The sequence below is a fragment of the Solanum tuberosum genome, unplaced genomic scaffold (assembly GCF_000226075.1).
Source record: "Solanum tuberosum cultivar DM 1-3 516 R44 unplaced genomic scaffold, SolTub_3.0 scf00004, whole genome shotgun sequence".
Classification (NCBI taxonomy): Eukaryota; Viridiplantae; Streptophyta; class Magnoliopsida; order Solanales; family Solanaceae; genus Solanum; species Solanum tuberosum.
In genome coordinates this window covers 2243215-2263620 of record NW_006238930.1, presented here as the reverse complement: position 1 = coordinate 2263620, position 20406 = coordinate 2243215, and the positions used below count along the sequence as shown (strand labels likewise).

The window sequence follows — 20406 nt, the reverse complement described above, 5'->3', positions numbered from 1 at the left end:
GTCAGATATTGTATTATACTTTAGTATGGTACTTAATATTTAGCACCAATAATAATAATTCCCTTGCTCTATTGCTTCTTGAAATCAAAGGGACCACTTTGAGAGAGCTTTCGAATTATTACCTTTTGGGTACTTAAAAATTTGTTAATTGAACACGTATTATCACTGATGTGGTAATTATATCTCCTTTTCTTTTGTGGGATTTTCTTTTTACATAAGTAATTTGTAATGACTTTTATTGATTTACATTTGAATGTTAGATCCCTCTATAAATAGTATCACATTAACATTACTTTTGCTTTTTTTGTACTTTTCCAAGTTTCATATTATTTTATATAATGAGAGTTTTTTCCTTTCACAATCACATGGTTAACACTAGAAAATACCAAATAGACGGCATGAACAAAAAAGTACTGAAATTTGAATGATCGATATGTTATAATGTTTTGTCATCTGAGGAAATTGTTTTGTTTCATGTTGAAAAAGGAACAAAACAAAAACAAATGAGTAGAGCAGACCACATAGACAAAAAAAAGAACAAAATGTATTGAAATTAAAATGATCATATTGCTATTACTGTTTTAAAAAAGTGACACCTTAACTAATGAAGGACTTGTTTTCTTTCGCGAGTTTAAGCGTTTGTTTACGACGTGGGTGAGATTAACATAATTTTATATATTTAAGGAATATTTTTAATTTTTTTCTGTAAGTAATAATACTCCATCCTTTTATCTGTATTCATTCATTTTTGTCTTATTAATTTTAAATTTATTTTTAATATATCATACAAATAAAAGTGGACAGAGAAAAAACGAGGCAGTGCGCGTTAATGAAAAGTTTAAAAAAGTGGATTAGCAGGAAATCACCAACTTTACTAAAAGTGATAGTATAACAACTCCAGTATACATTTGTACTCTATCGTATATGTACAGACTCCATCACTGTTCACATCTACTACTACTGCTACACAAATCCCAGAGAGAGAGAGAGAGAGAGAGAGAAGCGGTGGAGGGGTCCATTTTTCCTCAAGGTATGGATGGCTATGGCCATATGGGCCATTCTTAGCAACTCCAATTTTTATTTCCTCTTAGCTTTCATCTCAGTCTACCTGATTCTACTGAACAATTTGTACCTCTCTTCTTCTTCAATTTCTTCTTTCAGCTCATCTATGCCAAGTTTCGGATCTTAAAACAGGAGCTTTCGTTTCTGTTCTTCAGGTACTTCTCAGATCTGAGCTACATTTGCTCCGAAAACCCTACTACACCTTTTGTTTTGCCTTAATTTTGGATTTTTTGTGCTTTTACTACAGATCTTGTCTTGATTTAATGTCATACTCGTTTTAGCATTCTGATTCCGAGTTACCAGACTCTGTTTTGCCTATTTCATATGTTTTTTCTGGAAATTGTTGTGTTTCTTCTTCGGATTTGCTATTAAGTGTATTGACAGGAAGAGGACACTGCTTACAAATTTACATTATGTTTCTTCATTTCTGTTAGTTTGATTGGTGGTGTAGTAGTAGTAGTAGTAGGCGCTGTTGTTGTAATGCTGACTCAGAGTGACTGGTGGTATTGAGGCATTCATTTCAGTATGAGAAATGCTCTAGTGTCCCTACTTATGATATGCAGCTCCCTAACTTTAGTTTATAGATCTTCACCATTTACAGCTGTAGCTGATTAGCTGGTGTGTCTGTTGATTCTATTTGGGAAGAGTTTGGTTATCCTTCAGAGATTGTTTTGAAGTTGAATTAGTGCATATTACCTCATGTTTACTTGTTTTAAGGAGAACTTAATTTATATTGAATAATGCAGGATTCAGTTGAAATCCTCTTTAATTCAGCAGCTTGCTGTCTGCAATGGGGAAAAAATCTCCTGCCAAGTGGATCAAGGCCGTGCTTTTTGGGAAGAAATCATCCAAATCTCATTTATCAAAGGTAAGAGGATATTTCTAATTGTGTCATAATTCAACATTGTCTGGGTTCTAAAAGACATTTCTCTCTTGTTCCTCCTTTAATAGTTAATGGTGGTTTCCTAACTATGTCTGATTGTGTTCTCCATGATAATAAGTTTCTCACATTGTCATGAAAATTCTACTACTCGTTTGGTTCGACCTGGTTTTCAGCAATTTGGCTTCTTAATTAATTGTCACTGGTAAATGAGACCATACCTTCCCCTCTCTTTCTCTTGCTGTCTCTCTCCATTTATAAAGTAGTAAGAACGTTCTATATTGTTTGATAACATTTAGGAACTCTGGCATGAAAAAATCTAGAATTAGAGTGGGTAGAGAAACGACTTGGTAAACCAAGATCTTTAGAGATTTCAACATAATGCATGTTATTTTAATTTTTTATCCTATATTGTTAAGTTACTTCTATGTGTTGTATGAAGGATGCTTCGGGTGAGAAAATATCTTCTGCAAAAGCGCCGGTGGGGGATCTCTCTCTTGATTCACCAAGTTTGGATCTACCAGTTCAGAATTTTGATAATGGTGGTGACCAGGCTGGATTGGAAAAGGGTACAAGCACTGACTTTGCATGTGAAACCGCCTCATTATCCTCTGCAACACATGATATAGAACCGCATGTAAATGGGACAATCTCCACAGATGATGCTGAGCTGAAAAGACAAGAGCATGCTGCCACCATAGCACAGGCAGCCTTTAGGGGCTACTTGGTACTGTTTAATTACAGAATTTACAACTTTAATCTCTAAAAAAACGTGTACGATTATTATGATTTTAATTCTGTTTTCAGTTATTCACTCTAATGAATAGCTTCTCTGTTAGATTGTAGAATATTTGAATGTTTATGCGTGCAATGCATAAAATCTGTAAGAGTTTAGAACTTTTTCTTCTGTGTAAGTGAGACAGTAGAATTTATGTGATCCTCTACATTGTCATTGCTTGTGGGGCACTTGGGTTCTAAATTATCTGCTTGTGTAAATTAGTTCTGCATTAGATAAGAAACCTTTTCTGTTAACTCAAATAATCAATCAACACTTTTACCATGCCAGCATACTTTTTCTTGAAAGCCCATAGCTTTAGCCTTTATGTAGAACAAATTAGTTGGACTTAAAATTGAAGAAGCTTCGATGTCTTTTCCTCCTCTAATTTCAAAGCAGGATCTGCCTTTCAATTGTTCTTTTCTCTGAAAGGACCGTGTCCTTATCCACTTATAACTTTCCTCAGGCTCGTCGGGCTTTTCGAGCTCTCAAAGGCATCATAAGGCTACAAGCCCTTATTCGTGGGCACTTGGTAAGGAGACAGGCAGTTTCTACTTTACGCTGCATGCAGGCGATTGTCAGGATTCAGGCATTAGCTCGTGGCCGAAGGATTAGACTCTTAGATCCTGGGCATCAGCTGCTCGGAAAGTATAATTTTGAGGAACTTAAGGTAACTCTTGCAATACGGGTCTTACTAAATTCTCTTTTTCCCTGACTTGCTTGTATTCTCATTCCTTTTGTTATTGTAAAAGCATAGGCATTAAAACAAGATGGAGTTGATATTTACTGGGACATATACAGAGTTGGTTTGGCTTAAATATTAGTCTTGTAGGGAACTTGACTTACCTGTAACGCTATTAGTGATAGAAGAAGTAACTTAGATTTAGTTTTATTTTAAAACATCATGTCCATATTTTAGATGTAAATTGGCAGCCAATTCAAACTAATAATTGTTAAGAGTGGAGTAACTGATTTTCATGTTTGTAGTAGTGTGTCAAACAATTGGAACAAACCAAAAGCGGAAGTGCACATAACATTTGAATAATTCAAAAGGAACTGCACATAAAATTGGACGATCCAAAAAAGAGTGCAAAGTACTAAAACTAAAATTTGGATTTCTTTTCATCATTTCTTCATTTTTTTTTACTTTGTTGTAACATAGAATGAGTAGGAATCTGCTACTGCTTTTCTTTCCCCCTTGTTTCAACTTTGACAGATTGTAGTAGCTATTTCAAATTTATTCATGTTGGTACAGATATTGACTCTGAGTTCCATGTATTCTTTCTTTAACCAGGATCCTGAGCAGAGGCCTGCAAAACTGACAGCTTATGCATTTCCACGCAAGGTATTGCTGAACTATCTGTCCTTTTTTTAACTGACAAGTTATCGTTGCATCACAGGTTTTTCCTATAAGGTGTTGTTTCTTTTCTTTTTCTCCTTTTGGCCCTAGGTTAGGATGGTGTTGAAGACCTGTGTGTGGCTGATATTGTATTTAACTAGGAGATTGGGGTTAGAAAATCATGATGTTGCTTCATCCTTTTACTTTTGGGTTTTTATACTTTTATGGTAGACGATGGGTCAGGGAGGTGCCAATAAACAGAGAACAAAGTATAAGGTGATGGGTATGGGAAGTTATCCGCGCTGCTTATATAAGGTTGAGGAACCTTGAAAATAGTCCCCAATGTAATAAAAGGAGGGGGTGAGTAAAGATTAAATAAAACTGGAGTAACACATCTTAAAAGGTTAGAAAATCTGGTTTCTGATACAGGTTCAACATTCTGTATATCCAGAGTGCAAAGGTGTTACTGATTTGTCTGCATCATTGCTTTCATTTACTGCAGTGTGGCTGCAGACTGAAGGGTGCCTCTTTGGATTCTTATGTGATCTGCAACATTTTGCATGTCTTTTACTAACGCTATTTGTGCTAATCTAAAGAAGGTTTTTGCCTGCCATTATTTTCTGAGAAAGTTGAACAAGTCGTAAATCCATCTTTGATGCCTTAATAGAATGACCATCCTAGATCTGGGGCTTTGCAAAGGAAGAGTTGGAAGTTGAGCTGAAGTTACTTATTATGAAGAGAGAGAATGTTGCTTTGAATATCGAAGCCTGACCCATAGTATGTGCATCACAAAGGTCCAATGGATATCCATATACTGCTGATAAAAATGAATCCATATACTACCTAAAGTGGATTTGAAGAGTCAGGAAGTCTAAACAATTTGGGGGGTGGGGGGAGGGTAAAGTACGACTGTACGAGAGTTAACTCATCTAATGATCAGTATGAATTCTAACATTTTGTAATTCCTTGGAATAAAATTAGCATTTCTCAAAATTGCACGCAAAGTACTAAAAATATGATCAATTTAAACCACCTTTTTTGAAATGATCATTGTAAAACAGTTAAGACTCATAGTAATAATGCCAACTATTTGGGACCGTGAAGTATTTCTTTAGTTTTCTGATGTAGACACAATTCTGTATTTGATGGTAATCTCTTGCTTGTTTTAGCTTCTTGTGGCAGTGCCAACAGCCATGCCTTTGAGCCTTCAGTATGATGAGTGCGAACCTAATTCAGCTTGGCAGTGGCTTGAAAGATGGTCACTATCTCGCTTTTGGGAACCACTTCCACAACCAAAGAAAGTAGTTGGAGCAAAGTCGCTGAAGAAGCAGGGTAACAAGCCGAGTGTTGAAACAGAAGCTGTACGACCAAAACGAAGTGTCAAGAAGGTTCTTACAGCATCAAATGGAGATGCTTATGCCGTTAGTTCCTCTGAACCAGAAAAGGCTAAACGCAACCCAAGGAAATTCTCGAATCATCACATAGAGCCAGTGCAGGATCAGCCTCAAAATGAACTTGAAAAAGTCAAGCGCAATTTAAGAAAAGTTTCTGCAGCTTTGGCAACATCTTCAGAGAGGTCTGAAACAGAAATTGAGAAGGCGCAACAGACTCCTAATCTGGCTCAGGCTCAGGCACAGGCCATAGCATCAAAATCCTCAGCTCCAGATGTTGTTGAACAAATGATGGTTAATTCTTATGAGAAAACGAGTGATTCAGTTCCTGAAATCGAGAAATTGGCTGAAAGTGAAGCTCCTTTACCTGTACCAGTGGATGAGCCAAGTGATGTACTGCACGATCATCCTACCACTGAGCAGCAGCAGTCGGAGGATGTTAACAACACCGCAAACAGCCCAGTTGTCAATGAGGAACTTAGCTCGATGGAAGATCAGACTACCAAAGAAAGAATTAGGAGGAGGAAGTCTCTCCCCACTAAGCAGGACAATTCTGAGAATATTTCACAGAATACACCAAGTGTGCCTAGTTATATGGCTGCTACTCAATCTGCTAAGGCAAAGCTTAAAGCTCAAGGATCTCCCAAGGTAAGTGATGATGGAGCTGAAAATGGGTTTGTTCGGCGTCATTCTCTACCATCCTCTGCCAATGGCAAATTCAACTCATTGTCACCTCGGATTCAAAAACCAGGGCAAGCAAATGGAAAAGGTGGAAACAAGACCAGACCGATGCCCTCCTCGAAAGACGGTAAGAAAAAATGATTAGGGACCTTTTAGTTACAAGTTGGTAGCTCTACATGTTTCTAGCTATCTGATTGTTTCCAATAGCTGAGTACATAATGAAATTGTCGTAGGTTGATGTGAGTTCTCTGTTTGGGCCTTTGTTATTTTGTGTTACTTTGAAATGTTTTTTCTTTTCTTTTTTCATTTAAGCTGAATGAGTAATATAGTTGGGAATTTTCAAATTTGATCTTGATCAAACCCAAGAAAAGTATGTGCTTGCTTGTTTTCTCAAGTGACTTGTAGAATAACTTGCTTTTAAAATAAAAATAAAAATGATGTATGGTAATTATTAATGTTTGGGTCTGGATGAGGTGCGTCATTCTTTCTTTCTGACCATTCATAAAGTTAAGACAACAAGAAGAAAACCGAATTCTCAAAAGTAAAGTAAAGTAAATTGCATGCACTGTTTCAAATGTTGAAGACTCCATATGTAAAATGGTCTGACATTTATTCTTTATTCTTCATTGTGATAGTCTTATGCCTTTATCTTTTGGTAAATGGTTCTCTTAGATCATTTCAGAATTGATGTGTTATAAGCTGATTTACTTTCATCAATTTGGAACACTTCACTGACTCGATGATTATCTTTTGGCTCCCTCCAGAAAAGGTGCTTCCTGGTTGGAGGAGATGAGTTCAACATTCGGCTTACTCAAGGAACTTTAGTACCGCATGTGTTGTTGACATCAATATTTTGTGTATTAGGTTAAATTTGCAAATTCCAAATAACCGTTGTTTGATATCGTAAGCATCTTTATCATGTTTCTATTAGTGTTGTTGGGGTGTTTGCAGTTATTGTATAGTTGAGACTCTGTACTTGGTTTAACAGGATTTCCTTGATATTCTTTATCTTCCTTTCCTTTTTCTATTAGCCCCATATGCCTTGTATCTTGAGTGAAGAACATTCGGCTCTTTTGGTCTCAGTGAGATTTTATTCTTATGCGTATATCCCCTATGCATAACCTACTGAGTAGCAGAGAATAAACACATTTCTATTCACAATTTCACTTCATTGTGTGGTACTGACTTAAAAAAAGGTGGACAAGAAGGTGGAAGCCGTCCCCTTCAAATGTATGAGTTACTCGTACTAATGACCGTAGCTGGTGGCTCCAGTCTCATTTGACCACAATATTGTAGCGTACATATCTGCATAGGTCTATTTCAATCACAGAGGCAATGGGAAGAACTGGCCCCCAGAAGAATGGAATATCCCTTCATTAGTTGTATAGTAAGTAAATAGGAGAAACAAGTATCGCCTTTGGGGAAGAAAACAGAAAAGAGAGACGTGGACAGATACTTGAAATTCAAGGTTCAATGTGACGAAATTTTTTAGTAGAGGCACAACCAACAAAAGATGTGCGAGACTTCATTTACTTTTTGACACATGGATAAGTGGGCCATTTATGTACTTTAAACCTAAACTAAAATAACAAAAAGTAAAATAATACTGTATTTATAATTAATATATATCTTAGGGATAAGGGTTTGAAAAATACCTCAATTTTGATCGAAATTATTGTTACGATACCAAACTTTATGGAGGATCTATTACCCCCTGAACTATTTAATAGTGTATTTTTTACCCCCTGAACTTTTTAATAGTGTATTTTAAAGGTATATATATGTGCCCACGTGGACACATTATTATTTATAATTTTGCATTATTTTTTATGTACACGTGGACAAATATATATGTTTAAAATATGATATTAAATAGTCTGGGGTAATAGGTCCTCATTAAAGTTTGGTATCATAACAACAATTTCGACCAAAGTTAAGATATTTTTCACACCCTTATCCTTATATCTTATCAGATACTATAATACAATTCATTGAATAATTATAAAAATATAATAAAAAATGACTATAGGGTCCACATTTTATACTTGTTGAATGCTTATTTAATCAATTCTTTGTAATGCTGTTTATTAAATCAAATCATGGTCTTATTAATTTTATTAAAAATCAAAATTACATATTTTGATGTTCAAACTGAATGCGTATTTTTTTTAATAAAAAGTTAACGTTTTCGTTGATGTTTAAAAAAAGTTGACATCCTCGTTGATGTTGAAAAGAAATAAAAAAAAATAGTTTTTCAGATCTTGATTCTCTTTTTATATCTAGCCATCTTTAATTAACATAACTTATTATTTCACAAATTTAATAATAATCATACAATATTTTTTAAAAATTAAAATAAACAAAATGTACTCGTGAGAATAGTTTAAAATTTTATTAAAAAAATTAACAATCAAATTGTAATGATGATAAAAATAAAATATAAACTATATTAAATCGTACATTCTACATCAACTGAAATTTTGTTATTAGGATAAGGATACTTTTTAAAAATTATTTCTTTGAGTAGTGATACTTTGTTTTAAACAATCATCTCCACAATAATATTATAATTTTTTTTTTTTTTACTTTCCTTCAAAAGGTCTAATTTAAAAATAAGGTAACAATCAACATTTCAGATCGCAACAATTAAAATAAAATGACTATATTTTAAATTCACAATAATTATGAATATTTTTTTATAAAAAAAACACAACATGAATACACAAAAAATATATCATATCAAAATAAATTTGTCAAACTAATATACAACTATAACAACAATAATATATCTGGTATAATCACATAAATTAATATAATACTAATAATGATTAAAAAAAAAGTAGCAAACACACATAATTTTTCTTGCATTTTTTATATTTGTTCAACTCAATTTATGTGTAAATATATTTTTTCTCTTGTTAGTTGTAGAAAGTTCTTGCTTTAAAGTAGAAAAGTACATAAATGACCCAACTTATCCATGTGTCAAAAAGTAAATGAAGCCTCACACACCTTTTATTGGTTGTGCCTCTATCAGGATAATTTTTTTCCAATGTGACAGGTGGGACATAATCTTTTTGAATTTTGATCACTCCCTCAGTCTCAAATTTATATGTCCCGGCTTTTTTTAAGAAAATATAAATTAGGAGAAATTTTTGATTATTTTATGCTCATTGATGTCTTATGATATTAAATATTTCTTTTCTTGTTTATTTATAGTTTTTAAAAATAATTATTGCTAAGTATAAAATGAGGTATTAGTTATGGTTACATTAATTATATATAGATTAGTTTTATACATTATTTGGTTTGATGCATTAAAATAACATGCATTGCATAAAAAAAAATTATTTATAAAGATACCTTCCACTATTATGATGGAAACAGTGTAAAAAGGGATTTGAGGGGCAATTGAATCTTTAATTGAGTTAATGCATGCATGCATTAAAATCATTACATTGCTAATAACTAGAAATTCATGGTATTAATAATATACAATAGAGTGTATAATTGTAATACACAAGGCTAATGCATGTATTTTTTTTCTTCTAATACACACTACCAAACAGCCCCTTAATTATGTCTGAAAGAGGGAAGGTTTTTTCTTTAAATACACTCACGATAAATTAAAGAGAAGTATATAATTTTCAATATCTTTTTAATGAAAGACATTGGTCTTTTAAGAGGAAGGGCTAGGAGTATAACCTCATCATTAATAACTAGATTAGGGTTTTGGGATCTCCTTAAATTAGCAGGCAAATCTCACATTTTCTTCAAATTTCATGTGTTTGTCATCATCAGACAGTCGTCTTAGGCTTCAGGTTATTTCCTGTGTTCAGTTTGATTTTGCCCTATGCGGGTCGGGTCGGGTCGGAGTCTTGGTGGACGGTCGTGGTGGTGGGGTGATCCATATTAATTTGAATCTCATCTTTTGGTCAAAGTATTTCTTTTTAGATGAGGTTTTTGTTGCTTTCTTATTTTTAGTAAAAAAAAAGATAAACGTGGTGTACTTTATTCAATTAAATATCTAAATTTATTTCCATACACCAAAAAAAGATTTCTCACTGATACTGTTCTGTACATTGTAAAGTTGAAGATTATGACTTGCTGAAAAGCGTTAATTTGAATTTAATATGCTGCTGTCTTAAATTTAAAGATTACTTGATTGATTGATCATATACTTTAAAATTCATTGATTTTAATATGTTTTATTTTATGCTAAGACTCATGGCAACTTGAATGCCATTTTTGTTGTTTACAAGTCAACACAAACGGCTACTTTGGGATTAAACAATACATAAAACAACTTGTAAATCCAAGACTACACACACATCATTATCTGCTGACAAAGTCTTCTTTTGTGCACATGTACTTGTATATTAAGACTAGAGGATACCATATCTTCTTCTCACACACACTCTGAGAGTTGCTTAACAATGTCTTTCAAGATTAATCTGTTGATCTGTTTTTTCATTCTTCATCTATGGGCTGCTGCAGGACACAAGATAGGAATTTATGAGATCAAGAAAGGAGATTTCTCTGTTAAGGTCACTAATTATGGTGCCAGAATCATCTCTGTTCTTCTTCCTGATAAGAATGGTATGTTTACATAATCAATTCGGAGGCGGATTCAAGATTTTAGTTTGATGAGTTATAATTTCATGATTCTTGGTTCTTAACTGCACTATCTGATTCTTGTTTCAACTTTCTTGATGTGTTATCTTGTTTTGTTCTTTTCCAGGAAAAATAGGTGATGTTGTTCTTGGATATGACACCATTGGGGAATACGTGGTTAGTTTCACTTTGTTCTTTTTCTAAAAACTTCTTAGTGTTCATCATTTTCTCATTAGGGAAAAAGACAAACAGAGAAAGAGCAGTGAGAAACATTTGTGGGATTAACAGTTGTTTGTTTGACACATATCATTTGTCGGATTAACAACTGTTTCTTTGATACAGTGTCTAATTGTAGCTCTTTACCAAAAAGACCGTGTTTTAGCCTATAGTATGTAACCTAAATTCCCATGTTTTTTTTGGGACTAATGTGAAGAAATTTAGACTGGAGAAAAGTAGAGATAGATGATTCTCTATCGTTTGAACATCAGATTTAGGTGAATTGTAAAAATTCCTCGTGTTTCTTTTCTGAAACAAAATCTTGTGCCTAATATACAAGAAGTTTTCAGTAAAACAAATTCATTGTAGAGAACTATGATTTTACTGTCCCTATGCCATTTTAGTGCACTTTAGACTAAAAAGTATGCTTAGCCGAGCTGGCTGGCACTATGAACATTCACAATGGGGTGGACCATCATTGGACATATTAGGCCTCTTTCATCATTTGAGCTAGCTAAAAGTAAGATGCCTTATTTGTGTGTTTGTATTGTTTAACTTAGCAGTACACCATATTTTGAATACATAAAGGCATCCAAAGGGATTTTTGATTTTTGGATACTCCACCTAATGCATTTAAGTTTTACATTTGATACATTATCTCATATGACATAAAAACCAACATTGGCAAGCTCATTTAACAGGTTTCACATGTGCCTCAATAATGTCATATTCTAAGTTAGTAGAGGGGGCATAAAGAATGTCAAATTTCAAAATTCTTTCCAAAAATCAATGGATGAGAATATGGAATCAGCCTCTTGATACTTTACAAATCTATATAGGAATAAACAAATGTGAAAAACTTTTGTGCAGAATGATACGAGTTCTTTTGGAGCTATTGTTGGAAGAGTTGCTAACCGGATTGGTGGTGCTCGATTTACTCTTAATGGAACCCTTTATAAGCTTATCGCCAATGATGGCGAAAACACAATACATGGTATCCTCACTAGATTTTCTTTCTCTTCCAATTTCACTTCCATAATACCCAAATTTCCTTCCTCTTATGTAAAAACTTGAAAAATGTAGGTGGCCCTAAAGGATTTGGCCATGTTGTTTGGAAGGTGAGCAAGTACAAGAAAGATGGTCCCCATCCTCGCATTACTTTAACCTACCACAGTACTGATGGTGAACAAGGTGAATACATCTGCTTGGTTAATGGTTATTCCACAAGACAATTTTAAGTCTTCTTTATTTTTTTAAACTTTGTGCCAAGTCAAACTAGACAAGCAAATTGAAATGGGTGGAGTCCTTTTGAAGAACATTCTGAATTGAATAAAATCCATTGTTTTCTCTTGTAGGATTTCCTGGTGTTCTTCTTGCCTCTGTTACCTATGCATTGGAAGACCCTTACAAGCTTAGTGTGGTAATGAAGGCAAAAGCTCTTAACAAGGCCACTCCAGTTAACTTGGCTCAACATGCTTATTGGAACCTTGGTGGACACAACAGTGGTGATATTTTGTCCAACGATATTCAAATCTTTGCTTCACACATCACCCCGTTAGATCAACATTTCATTCCAACTGGAAAAATTGCCCCTGTCAAGAACACGCCCTATGATTTCCTTAAACCCCGTAAAGTTGGGAGCCAGTTCAAGAAACTCCAAAATGGATATGACATAAACTATCCACTAGACAGCACTGAAAAACTGAAGCCCACAGCAATAGTTCGCGATAAAAAGTCAGGAAGAGTGATGAGCTTACAAACGACCGCACCTGCTGTCCAATTATACACTGCAAACACCCTTGTAAAGAAGGGGAAAGGTGGATTTGTTTATCAGCCTTATTCAGCCATCTGTTTGGAGACTCAAGGATTCCCTGATGCTGTGAATCACCCAAATTTCCCATCAACAATTGTGACTCCGGAAAATCCCTACTTTCACAAAATGCTGTTTACGTTCTCAATTAAGAAATATTAGAATGCTATTTTTTCTATCAAGGTGACATGTCCTTTGTGAGTTGTGACAAATAAAACACCTGCCATTCTTATTCAATACAGTTGTGCTTGGCTGGAGTTTCCTAAGAACTGTTTTCAAACATGTTTGGTGAGTGTTTGCATGTGGACTCATTGCTTTTGGAGTGAAAAAATTTATTTCTTTTCTTCTATGTTGCTAGACTCTCCAAAATTGTTGTTGTACCCGTGTTGGATTCTTCAAAATGCTCTACTTTTGCAGTATCGGATACACATCCGTCAGGGTTTTTGAAGAGTCCGAGCATAGCTTTTCTTAGAACAAATCAAAGTGTGTACCTCTATTGTTTCAGGTTAATAGTTTTCATTGAGTTCTCTAATCACATTACTCCATATAAATAGTTAACAGTTTCATATAATATTTACTTATTTAGAATCAAAATGTGATTTCCACCTTTTATAGATAACTCTGAAAAAAAAAACAAATGTGTGCAATCCATCACTGTTAATTTTTAACCCTGGTGTCAATATTGGGATGAAAAGCCAATCTGGTCACTGTTTGGTTTAAGTGTCAAAATGAAAATTGGTATTAATTTCAAGGGACCACTTGTGTATTTGGCCTTAAATAATTGGAATGGCTAACTTCACGTGAGTTAATATCCGCGCAGCTGACAAGTTCTGATTTGTGCACATGCAAACTGCAGTTAATAAATTTTTTCACAATAAAGTGAAGGATAAATGTTTACCATACTCAAAAGAAAAAAGTAAGGCCAAGGATATTAGTGGAGTACACATTCAAGGCTGAACGAGTTTGTCACTCAAGACATTCTAAAGTCTCAAAATTACTAGAGTTGACAATGCCTTCAAAGATTAATTTGTTGATCTGTGTATTCATTCTTCATCTGTGGGCTGTCAACAGTGTTACAGGGCAAAATGTAGGGGTCTATGAGATCAAGAAAGGAGATTTCTCTGTTAAGGTCACCAATTATGGTGCCAGAATCATCTCTGTTTTTCTTCCTGATAAGCATGGTATGTCTGTCTTTCTCGTTATCAATTCAGAGACAGATTTAGTATTTAAATTGAATGAGTTCTATTTTTATATTTCTTAGCACTCTAACTTGTTCTACATTTGAACTTTCTTGATGTATATATGTCAACTGTTATCTTCTGTTCCTTGAAGAAATCAGTCTTATAGTCTCTTGCTGATCCTTTACAGGAGAAACAGGTGATGTTGTTCTTGGATACGACACCATTGAGGAATACAAGGTTAGATCGCTTTGTTCTATTTTAATGATCAATCTGAATTTGCTCCTTTCTAAAAGCTTTTTAGTTCATTTTCTCCTTTCTTTGATTGCCACTGTTGTTCTCTGTGACTCTATAGCAATTGTGCCATGTCAAAATTCATATCCAATTATTAACAGTTTTTTACTTGACACTGTCTAGTTGTAGCTCCTTCCTAACAAAAACAGCGACTCTAGCCTATAGTATCTAACTCTAAACCTTCCAGCTTATGGGCTTGATGTGAAGTACATTGAATGAAATTAAGACTGGCAAAAAGTCCTCTGCCCCTTTGGAGTTATGCATTCTAATTCTCTCTGGATTCAATGAACTCTCCTTAGTTTGAACATCAAATTTTAGGAAATCGTAAAAACTCCTCTTGGTTCTTTTCTTAAATGAAATTTTGGGCCTAATTTTAACTGAAATTTCCGACAAAACACATTCAACAATCATAGTAATAGTACATAACTATAATTCTGTTTCTACGTCGTTTTAGCATACTGCACACTAAAATGTATGCTTGTCTGAGCTGGTTGACACTATGAAAATTCACGTTCTGAAGCATCTAACTGGTGGACCATCATAGTGATATCAATGCTCCTATGCTGTGTGGTAATGCTGCTTGTATGGCTCATAGGATGCGCCTTAGCTAAAAACCAACCATTTGCCTTCATTGTTCTTATTTGTGTGTTTGTTCAATTCAACTGAAAGTTTTCAGCTGCGGCCTATATTGCATTAAGTTTTAGATTGGATAGTTAGATTATTTCACATTGTTACCAGATCAACATTTGGAATGAGAAAGAGTTTTGAATTTAATAATGTCCCATTTTAAGTTCCAAGTCTTCTATGGGATGAGTCATTTGATACGTTGAAATCTTCATACACATAAGAGATAGAAGTAATTATGTGCAGAATGATACAACTTCTTTCGGAGCACTACTTGGAAGGGTTGCTAATCGGATTGGTGGTGCTCAATTTACTATGAATGGAACCCTTTATAAGCTTGTCGCCAATGATGGCGTAAACACACTGCACGGTATCCTCATTACAATTTCCTTTTACCTTTGCTTTCTCTTCCACTTTCACTTCCATATACCCAACTTTCCTTCCTCTTAGAACTTCAAAAATATAGGTGGCATTAAAGGATTTAGCCGTGTTGTTTGGAATGTTAGCAAATACCAGCAAGATGGTCCCTATCCTCACATTACTTTAACCTACCACAGTGCTGATGGTGAAGAAGGTAAATTAGTTATTCCACACGACAATCACATTGATTAATTTCCTTTTGAAGATACAATATGAATAGAGTAAAATCCATCGTTTTCTTTTGTAGGATTTCCTGGTGATCTTCTTGTCTCTGTTACCTATGCATTGAAAAATCCTTACAAGCTTAGTGTGGTAATGAAGGCAAAAGCTCTGAACAAGGCGACTCCAGTTAACTTGGCTCAACACAGTTATTGGAACCTCGGTGGACACAACAGTGGCAATATCTTGTCAAATGTTGTTCAAATCTTTGCATCACACATCACTCCAGTAGACCAGAGCCTCATTCCTACCGGTGAAATTTCTCCTGTCAAGAACACACCCTATAATTTCCTTAAACCCCGTGAAGTGGGGAGCCAGATCAAGGAGCTCCAAAGTGGATATGACATCAACTATGTAGTCGACAGCACTGAGAAAATGAAGCCGGTGGCAATAGTTTATGATGAAAAGTCAGGACGAGTGATGGATGTACAAGCGTCTGCACCTGGTGTCCAATTCTACACTGCAAACTCCCTTAATCAGAAGGGGAAAGGTGGATATGTGTATCAGCCTCATGCAGCATTGTGTTTTGAGACTCAAGGGTTCCCCGACGCTGTGAATCACCCAAATTTCCCTCCAACAATTGTGACTCCAGGGAAGGCCTACGTTCACAAAATGTTGTATACATTCTCAATCACGAAATACTGGAATTCTTATTAGTTTTTTCCTCCATCCCTTGTGTCTTTAGTATCTAAAGCATAAAATTGATACTTTTTTGTCAAGTTATATATTCTCTATGACAAATAAAACACCTGACACTGTTTTTGGAGTGGATAATTTTGTATATCCGTTGAGTGTTCTGATATGATAAACCATGGGTGTGACTCTGATACCACGTTAGAAAATGTATTTTGGGCTTAACCCAACCCAAGAACTAGTTCATCGAGGAGAGGATTGTCAAGAGCAAATAAAAAAGTTCAAATTTCCTCATCCAACTGATATGGGACTCAGCACAACTCAAGGCCTCCTTCCTTACTCTTTGATTTGAGTGATTTAACGAACAAAGCTATGAACTCTGAATCTTCTAAGAGAGGTCGAGTCCATTTTTGTTTCCATTTTAACTCTACTGTGTTAAATTAACACCTTTTAATGAAGTTGAAGGGCCAAAACTGGAAGCTAAATTTAGGGGAATTTAAAAAGTTGAATTCAGGAAATGGTGGATCATGTGATTGAGTATAATATATCTTTCAAGGCAAAAATTTCTCCAAGTTTTTAATTATTTCCAGAATAAGAATCATGCAAATCATGGGTACTATTTTTTTTTAATTTACTAGTCAGCATAAACAGCTACTCGTTCATGTAACAATACATAAAATAATGGAATGGCTAACTTGACTCTCTCAATCTTAATTAATACTGCCCCACCATTATTAATTTTTAATTGAAATTATCCCATTTTTGCGCACATTATTTGACAGACAAGTTCTTTTCTTTCTCACATGCACATAATAATCTAATCCCAATTATAGCCCCACATGAATTAGAGGAGCACATAATTAAGTCTGAAGAAGCTGTCATTAAAAAGCACTCGAAATTTGCTTTCCTGCAGTAATCTTTTTACCATAATAGTTTTAAGACGAATCTATTTTTTTTAATTTTAGATTTTTATTAATTTGTTGATATTTTATTTTATTTTATTTTTGAATTTTTGCTATGCAGATTTTCTGCTTTTTTAAGTTAGCTATTTAAATTTCTGCTTAATAAAACTATTGATAGACAATTACAGTCAATATTTTCAACCTCTTTGTCACTCCATCTTATAAAAAACCAACGGAGTCTCAAAACCAGAGGAGCTGATTATGTCTTCAAAGGTTATTAGTGTGTTGATCTGTTTGTTCATTTTTCATCTGTTGGCTGCTGGTAGTGTTGCAGGTTGCAAGATAGGGGTCTATGAGATTAAAAAAGGAGATTTCTCTGTTAAGATAACCAATTATGGTGCCAGAATCATCTCTGTTTTTCTTCCTGATAAGAATGGTATGTTTATTTGGATTCTTACATATGTTTTTGTTTCAATTTTCTTGATCTGTATTTGTTTTTCGCGAGTTCTTGAAGAAATCAGTCATAATCTTGTCTTGCTCCTTTCCAGGAAAAATAGATGATGTTGTTCTTGGATATGACACTGTCAAGGAATACATTGTTAGTTCACTCTCTTCATTGTATTTAATAGATGATGTTGTTCTTAGGCTACTCATAACGCGCACAAAGCATCCCACGATATGCATAAACTAATATGAAAGTGATTTTGTTTTGCAGAATGAAACACGTTATTTCGGAGCCCTACTTGGAAGGGTTGTTAACCGGATTGGTGGTGCTCAATTTACTTTGAATGGAACCCTTTATAAGCTTGTCCCTAATGAAGGCAATAACACAATTCATGGTAATTCTCATTACATTTCCTTTTACCTATGTTTCTCTAACATTGTTACCTCCATTTTTACTCATTTCCTTTCTCTGATGTAATTAAAATACAGGTGGCCCTAAAGGATTTAGCTTTGTTGTTTGGAAGGTAAGCGAATACGTGCAAGATGGTCCATGTCCTCACATAACTCTAACCTACCACAGTGCTGAGGGTGAAGAAGGTAAATAAATCTTAGTATCCTTTTGAAGAAAGCTATACATGAATTTGATGAATTATGTCAATTAATTGTTTTGTTATAGGATTTCCTGGTGATGTTGTTGTCTCTGTTACCTATGCATTGAAAGATCCTTACAAACTTAGTGTCGAATTTAAGGCAAAATCACTGAACAAGGCCACTCCGATTAACCTGTCTCACCACCCTTACTGGAACCTCCGTGGTCACAAGAGTGGTGACGTCTTGTCTCAAGTTGTTCAAATCTATGCATCACACATCACCTTAGTTGATGAACAGCTCATTCCTACAGGGGAAATCTCCCCTGTCAAGAACACGCCCTACGACTTCCTTAAACCTCGTAAGGTAGGGAGCAGGATCGATAAAGTCCAAATTGGATATGACAGAAACTATGTACTCGACAGCAATGAAAAAATGAAAGCAGTGGCAATAGTTTATGATAAGAAATCAGGAAGAGTGATGGATATACAGGCGAGTGCGCCTTGTGTGCATTTCTACACATCAAATTGGATCATTAATGTAAAAGGGAAAGGTGGATTTGTGTATCAGCCTCATTCAGCATTGTCTTTGGAGACTCAAGGGTACCCTGACGCTGTAAATCACCCAAATTTCCCGTCTACAATTGTGAATCCAGGAAAAACTTATGCCCACTCTGTGTTGTATACCTTCTCCATCAAAAAATAGACTTGGCCTGTATCCTCTTAATAATTTTGTCTACTTCAATTGATTTTTGTATCAAGGTTATATGTTCTGTGACAACTAAAACTCCTACATTAGTAAGGAGACATAAGTTCGATTTCTAAGGACAAATCGGTAATTAAATAATGGTATTATCCCCTTTGGGCTAAATTCATACTACGACTCACACCATTAAATGTATTTATAAATAACTCATTTATCTTTTCAGCAATTAGTGTGGGTACATCAATGAAATGTGCCTTTTTATAACTTAATTGATATTATTTTTATACATTTTATCAAATTGATATCATGGGCAGTCATACCCGGAAAACACTGAACGCAACCAAAGGAAATACTCATGATGTTTGCTAATGCGGTTCATGTGCCAAAATTTAAAACTAAATAATAAGCAAAAGTTTTTATAATCACGCCAACGTGGGTACCATTTTTTTTGTATTAAGAGTCACGCAAACAGCTACTTTCTGCGATTAATTATGTATATCCATAGTATTTTATTATAAGAGAAATCTATCTGGTATACCATATAGAAAAGTCACTTAACACATGTTGACAACAATGTTTTTAAATTTCACCCACTAATGATATTCAATTTTTAATTCTGTTTTTTAAATTTAAATTACATTGTATATATACCATCTTTACAAAAAAATGTTCTATTTTTACTAGCTTGGTATAAAATGTAAATAATTGTAGGATTCTCAATGTAAGTACAATTATTTTGATAAATTGTGAAAAAATGACCAGTAGGATGATATATACGTTTTCCCCCTCATTAAAGTACAGACCTCCTACGGGAAATGTTGGTCCACATTTTTATTTCTTAAAAATAAATTTCAGTTTGGGCAAATTATCATTTACTAATTGTTTTCTTAAAATGAAAGAACTTCCAAATAAGTTCTTGATCCTTCGTCATTTTCAAGAATTTACACTTTTAAAATATAACTTTACTCAAAAAAAATTATTTAATAATAATATTTATGCAATTTTAAAAAATTATGTACTCGTTAATATAAGGGGGACAAAAAATAATATTTCATTTTTGAGAGTCAAAATATGAAGTTAGATCAACATTTTAAGTTATGTTTTTTCATCTTATGGATATAAAAAAAAACAATTTATAATACTTTGGGTATAGTTTCTTAGTATTCAAAATTTATAATTATAAAATATTAAATTAATCTAATCTAATATAATCTTAAAAATTAATTAAATTCACCATAAAAAAAGAAATTGAACTACTATTTTGGCAGGAGACGAATAATTTGACTGAAATAACTCAATCAATTTCAGTACTTAACGCTCATTATTGTGGATTTTTCTACAGAACAGGCTCTTTGTTCACATGCTGCTAATATTCTAATCCCACAAAAACAATGGAAAAATCCTTTTGCCCATAATTTGGTCAAAATGATAAAAAGACATGTTCACACTATAAATTAGTTTATTTTTAGATATTTTTGCCTTTTAACTTAAATATTGAATATATTCTTCAATTATGTTTCCAAGACATTGAAAATGATTAATAAGATTAATTATTGATGATTTCATAATTAAACATGAGAAAGAAACCACAAAATTCACCAAAGAAAACATAAGTCTCACCCACTCTTCTTACT

At 34.1% G+C, this 20406-nt stretch overlaps 2 protein-coding genes across 7 annotated transcripts; both read left to right on the top strand.

Annotated features, from left to right (window-relative positions):
* Positions 1–919: 919 nt before the first annotated feature.
* Positions 920–7158, top strand: LOC102591944 (protein IQ-DOMAIN 31-like). Of its 2 annotated transcripts, XM_006338411.2 has the most exons (8): positions 920–1030; positions 1162–1217; positions 1809–1930; positions 2385–2669; positions 3184–3387; positions 4012–4062; positions 5226–6255; positions 6893–7158. In XM_006338411.2, exons 3-8 carry the CDS (start codon positions 1853–1855, stop codon positions 6919–6921), a joined length of 1677 nt encoding a protein of 558 aa, XP_006338473.1. In that variant the 5' UTR covers positions 920–1030; positions 1162–1217; positions 1809–1852; the 3' UTR covers positions 6922–7158. The 2 variants fall into 2 exon arrangements, with proteins under 2 accessions (XP_006338473.1, XP_006338474.1); XM_006338412.2 differs by lacking the exon at positions 920–1030 and having other exon boundaries at positions 1056–1217.
* Positions 7159–10337: 3179 nt separating this feature from the next.
* Positions 10338–18897, top strand: LOC102590807 (aldose 1-epimerase-like). Of its 5 annotated transcripts, XM_015307045.1 has the most exons (6): positions 10338–10645; positions 13868–13946; positions 14134–14183; positions 15108–15231; positions 15328–15435; positions 15529–16323. In XM_015307045.1, exons 1-6 carry the CDS (start codon positions 10562–10564, stop codon positions 16155–16157), a joined length of 1074 nt encoding a protein of 357 aa, XP_015162531.1. In that variant the 5' UTR covers positions 10338–10561; the 3' UTR covers positions 16158–16323. The 5 variants fall into 5 exon arrangements, with proteins under 5 accessions (XP_015162531.1, XP_006338470.1, XP_006338471.1 ...); XM_006338408.2 differs by lacking the exons at positions 13868–13946; positions 14134–14183; positions 15108–15231; positions 15328–15435 and adding exons at positions 10867–10916; positions 11826–11949; positions 12039–12146 and having other exon boundaries at positions 10363–10724; positions 15529–16292; XM_006338409.2 differs by lacking the exons at positions 13868–13946; positions 14134–14183; positions 15108–15231; positions 15328–15435; positions 15529–16323 and adding exons at positions 10867–10916; positions 11826–11949; positions 12039–12146; positions 12311–13114 and having other exon boundaries at positions 10447–10724.
* Positions 18898–20406: the final 1509 nt, after the last annotated feature.

Coding starts and splice junctions, on each gene's coding strand:
- LOC102591944 (XM_006338411.2), top strand. CDS start 1,853: ATGGGGAAAAAATCTCCTGCCAAGTGGATCAAGGCCGTGCTTTTTGGG. Junction 3,388..4,011: donor ATAATTTTGAGGAACTTAAG/GTAACTCTTGCA, acceptor TTCTTTAACCAG/GATCCTGAGCAGAGGCCTGC. Junction 4,063..5,225: donor CTTATGCATTTCCACGCAAG/GTATTGCTGAAC, acceptor TGCTTGTTTTAG/CTTCTTGTGGCAGTGCCAAC.
- LOC102590807 (XM_006338407.2), top strand. CDS start 13,775: ATGCCTTCAAAGATTAATTTGTTGATCTGTGTATTCATTCTTCATCTG. Junction 13,947..14,133: donor TTTTCTTCCTGATAAGCATG/GTATGTCTGTCT, acceptor GATCCTTTACAG/GAGAAACAGGTGATGTTGTT. Junction 14,184..15,107: donor ACACCATTGAGGAATACAAG/GTTAGATCGCTT, acceptor AATTATGTGCAG/AATGATACAACTTCTTTCGG.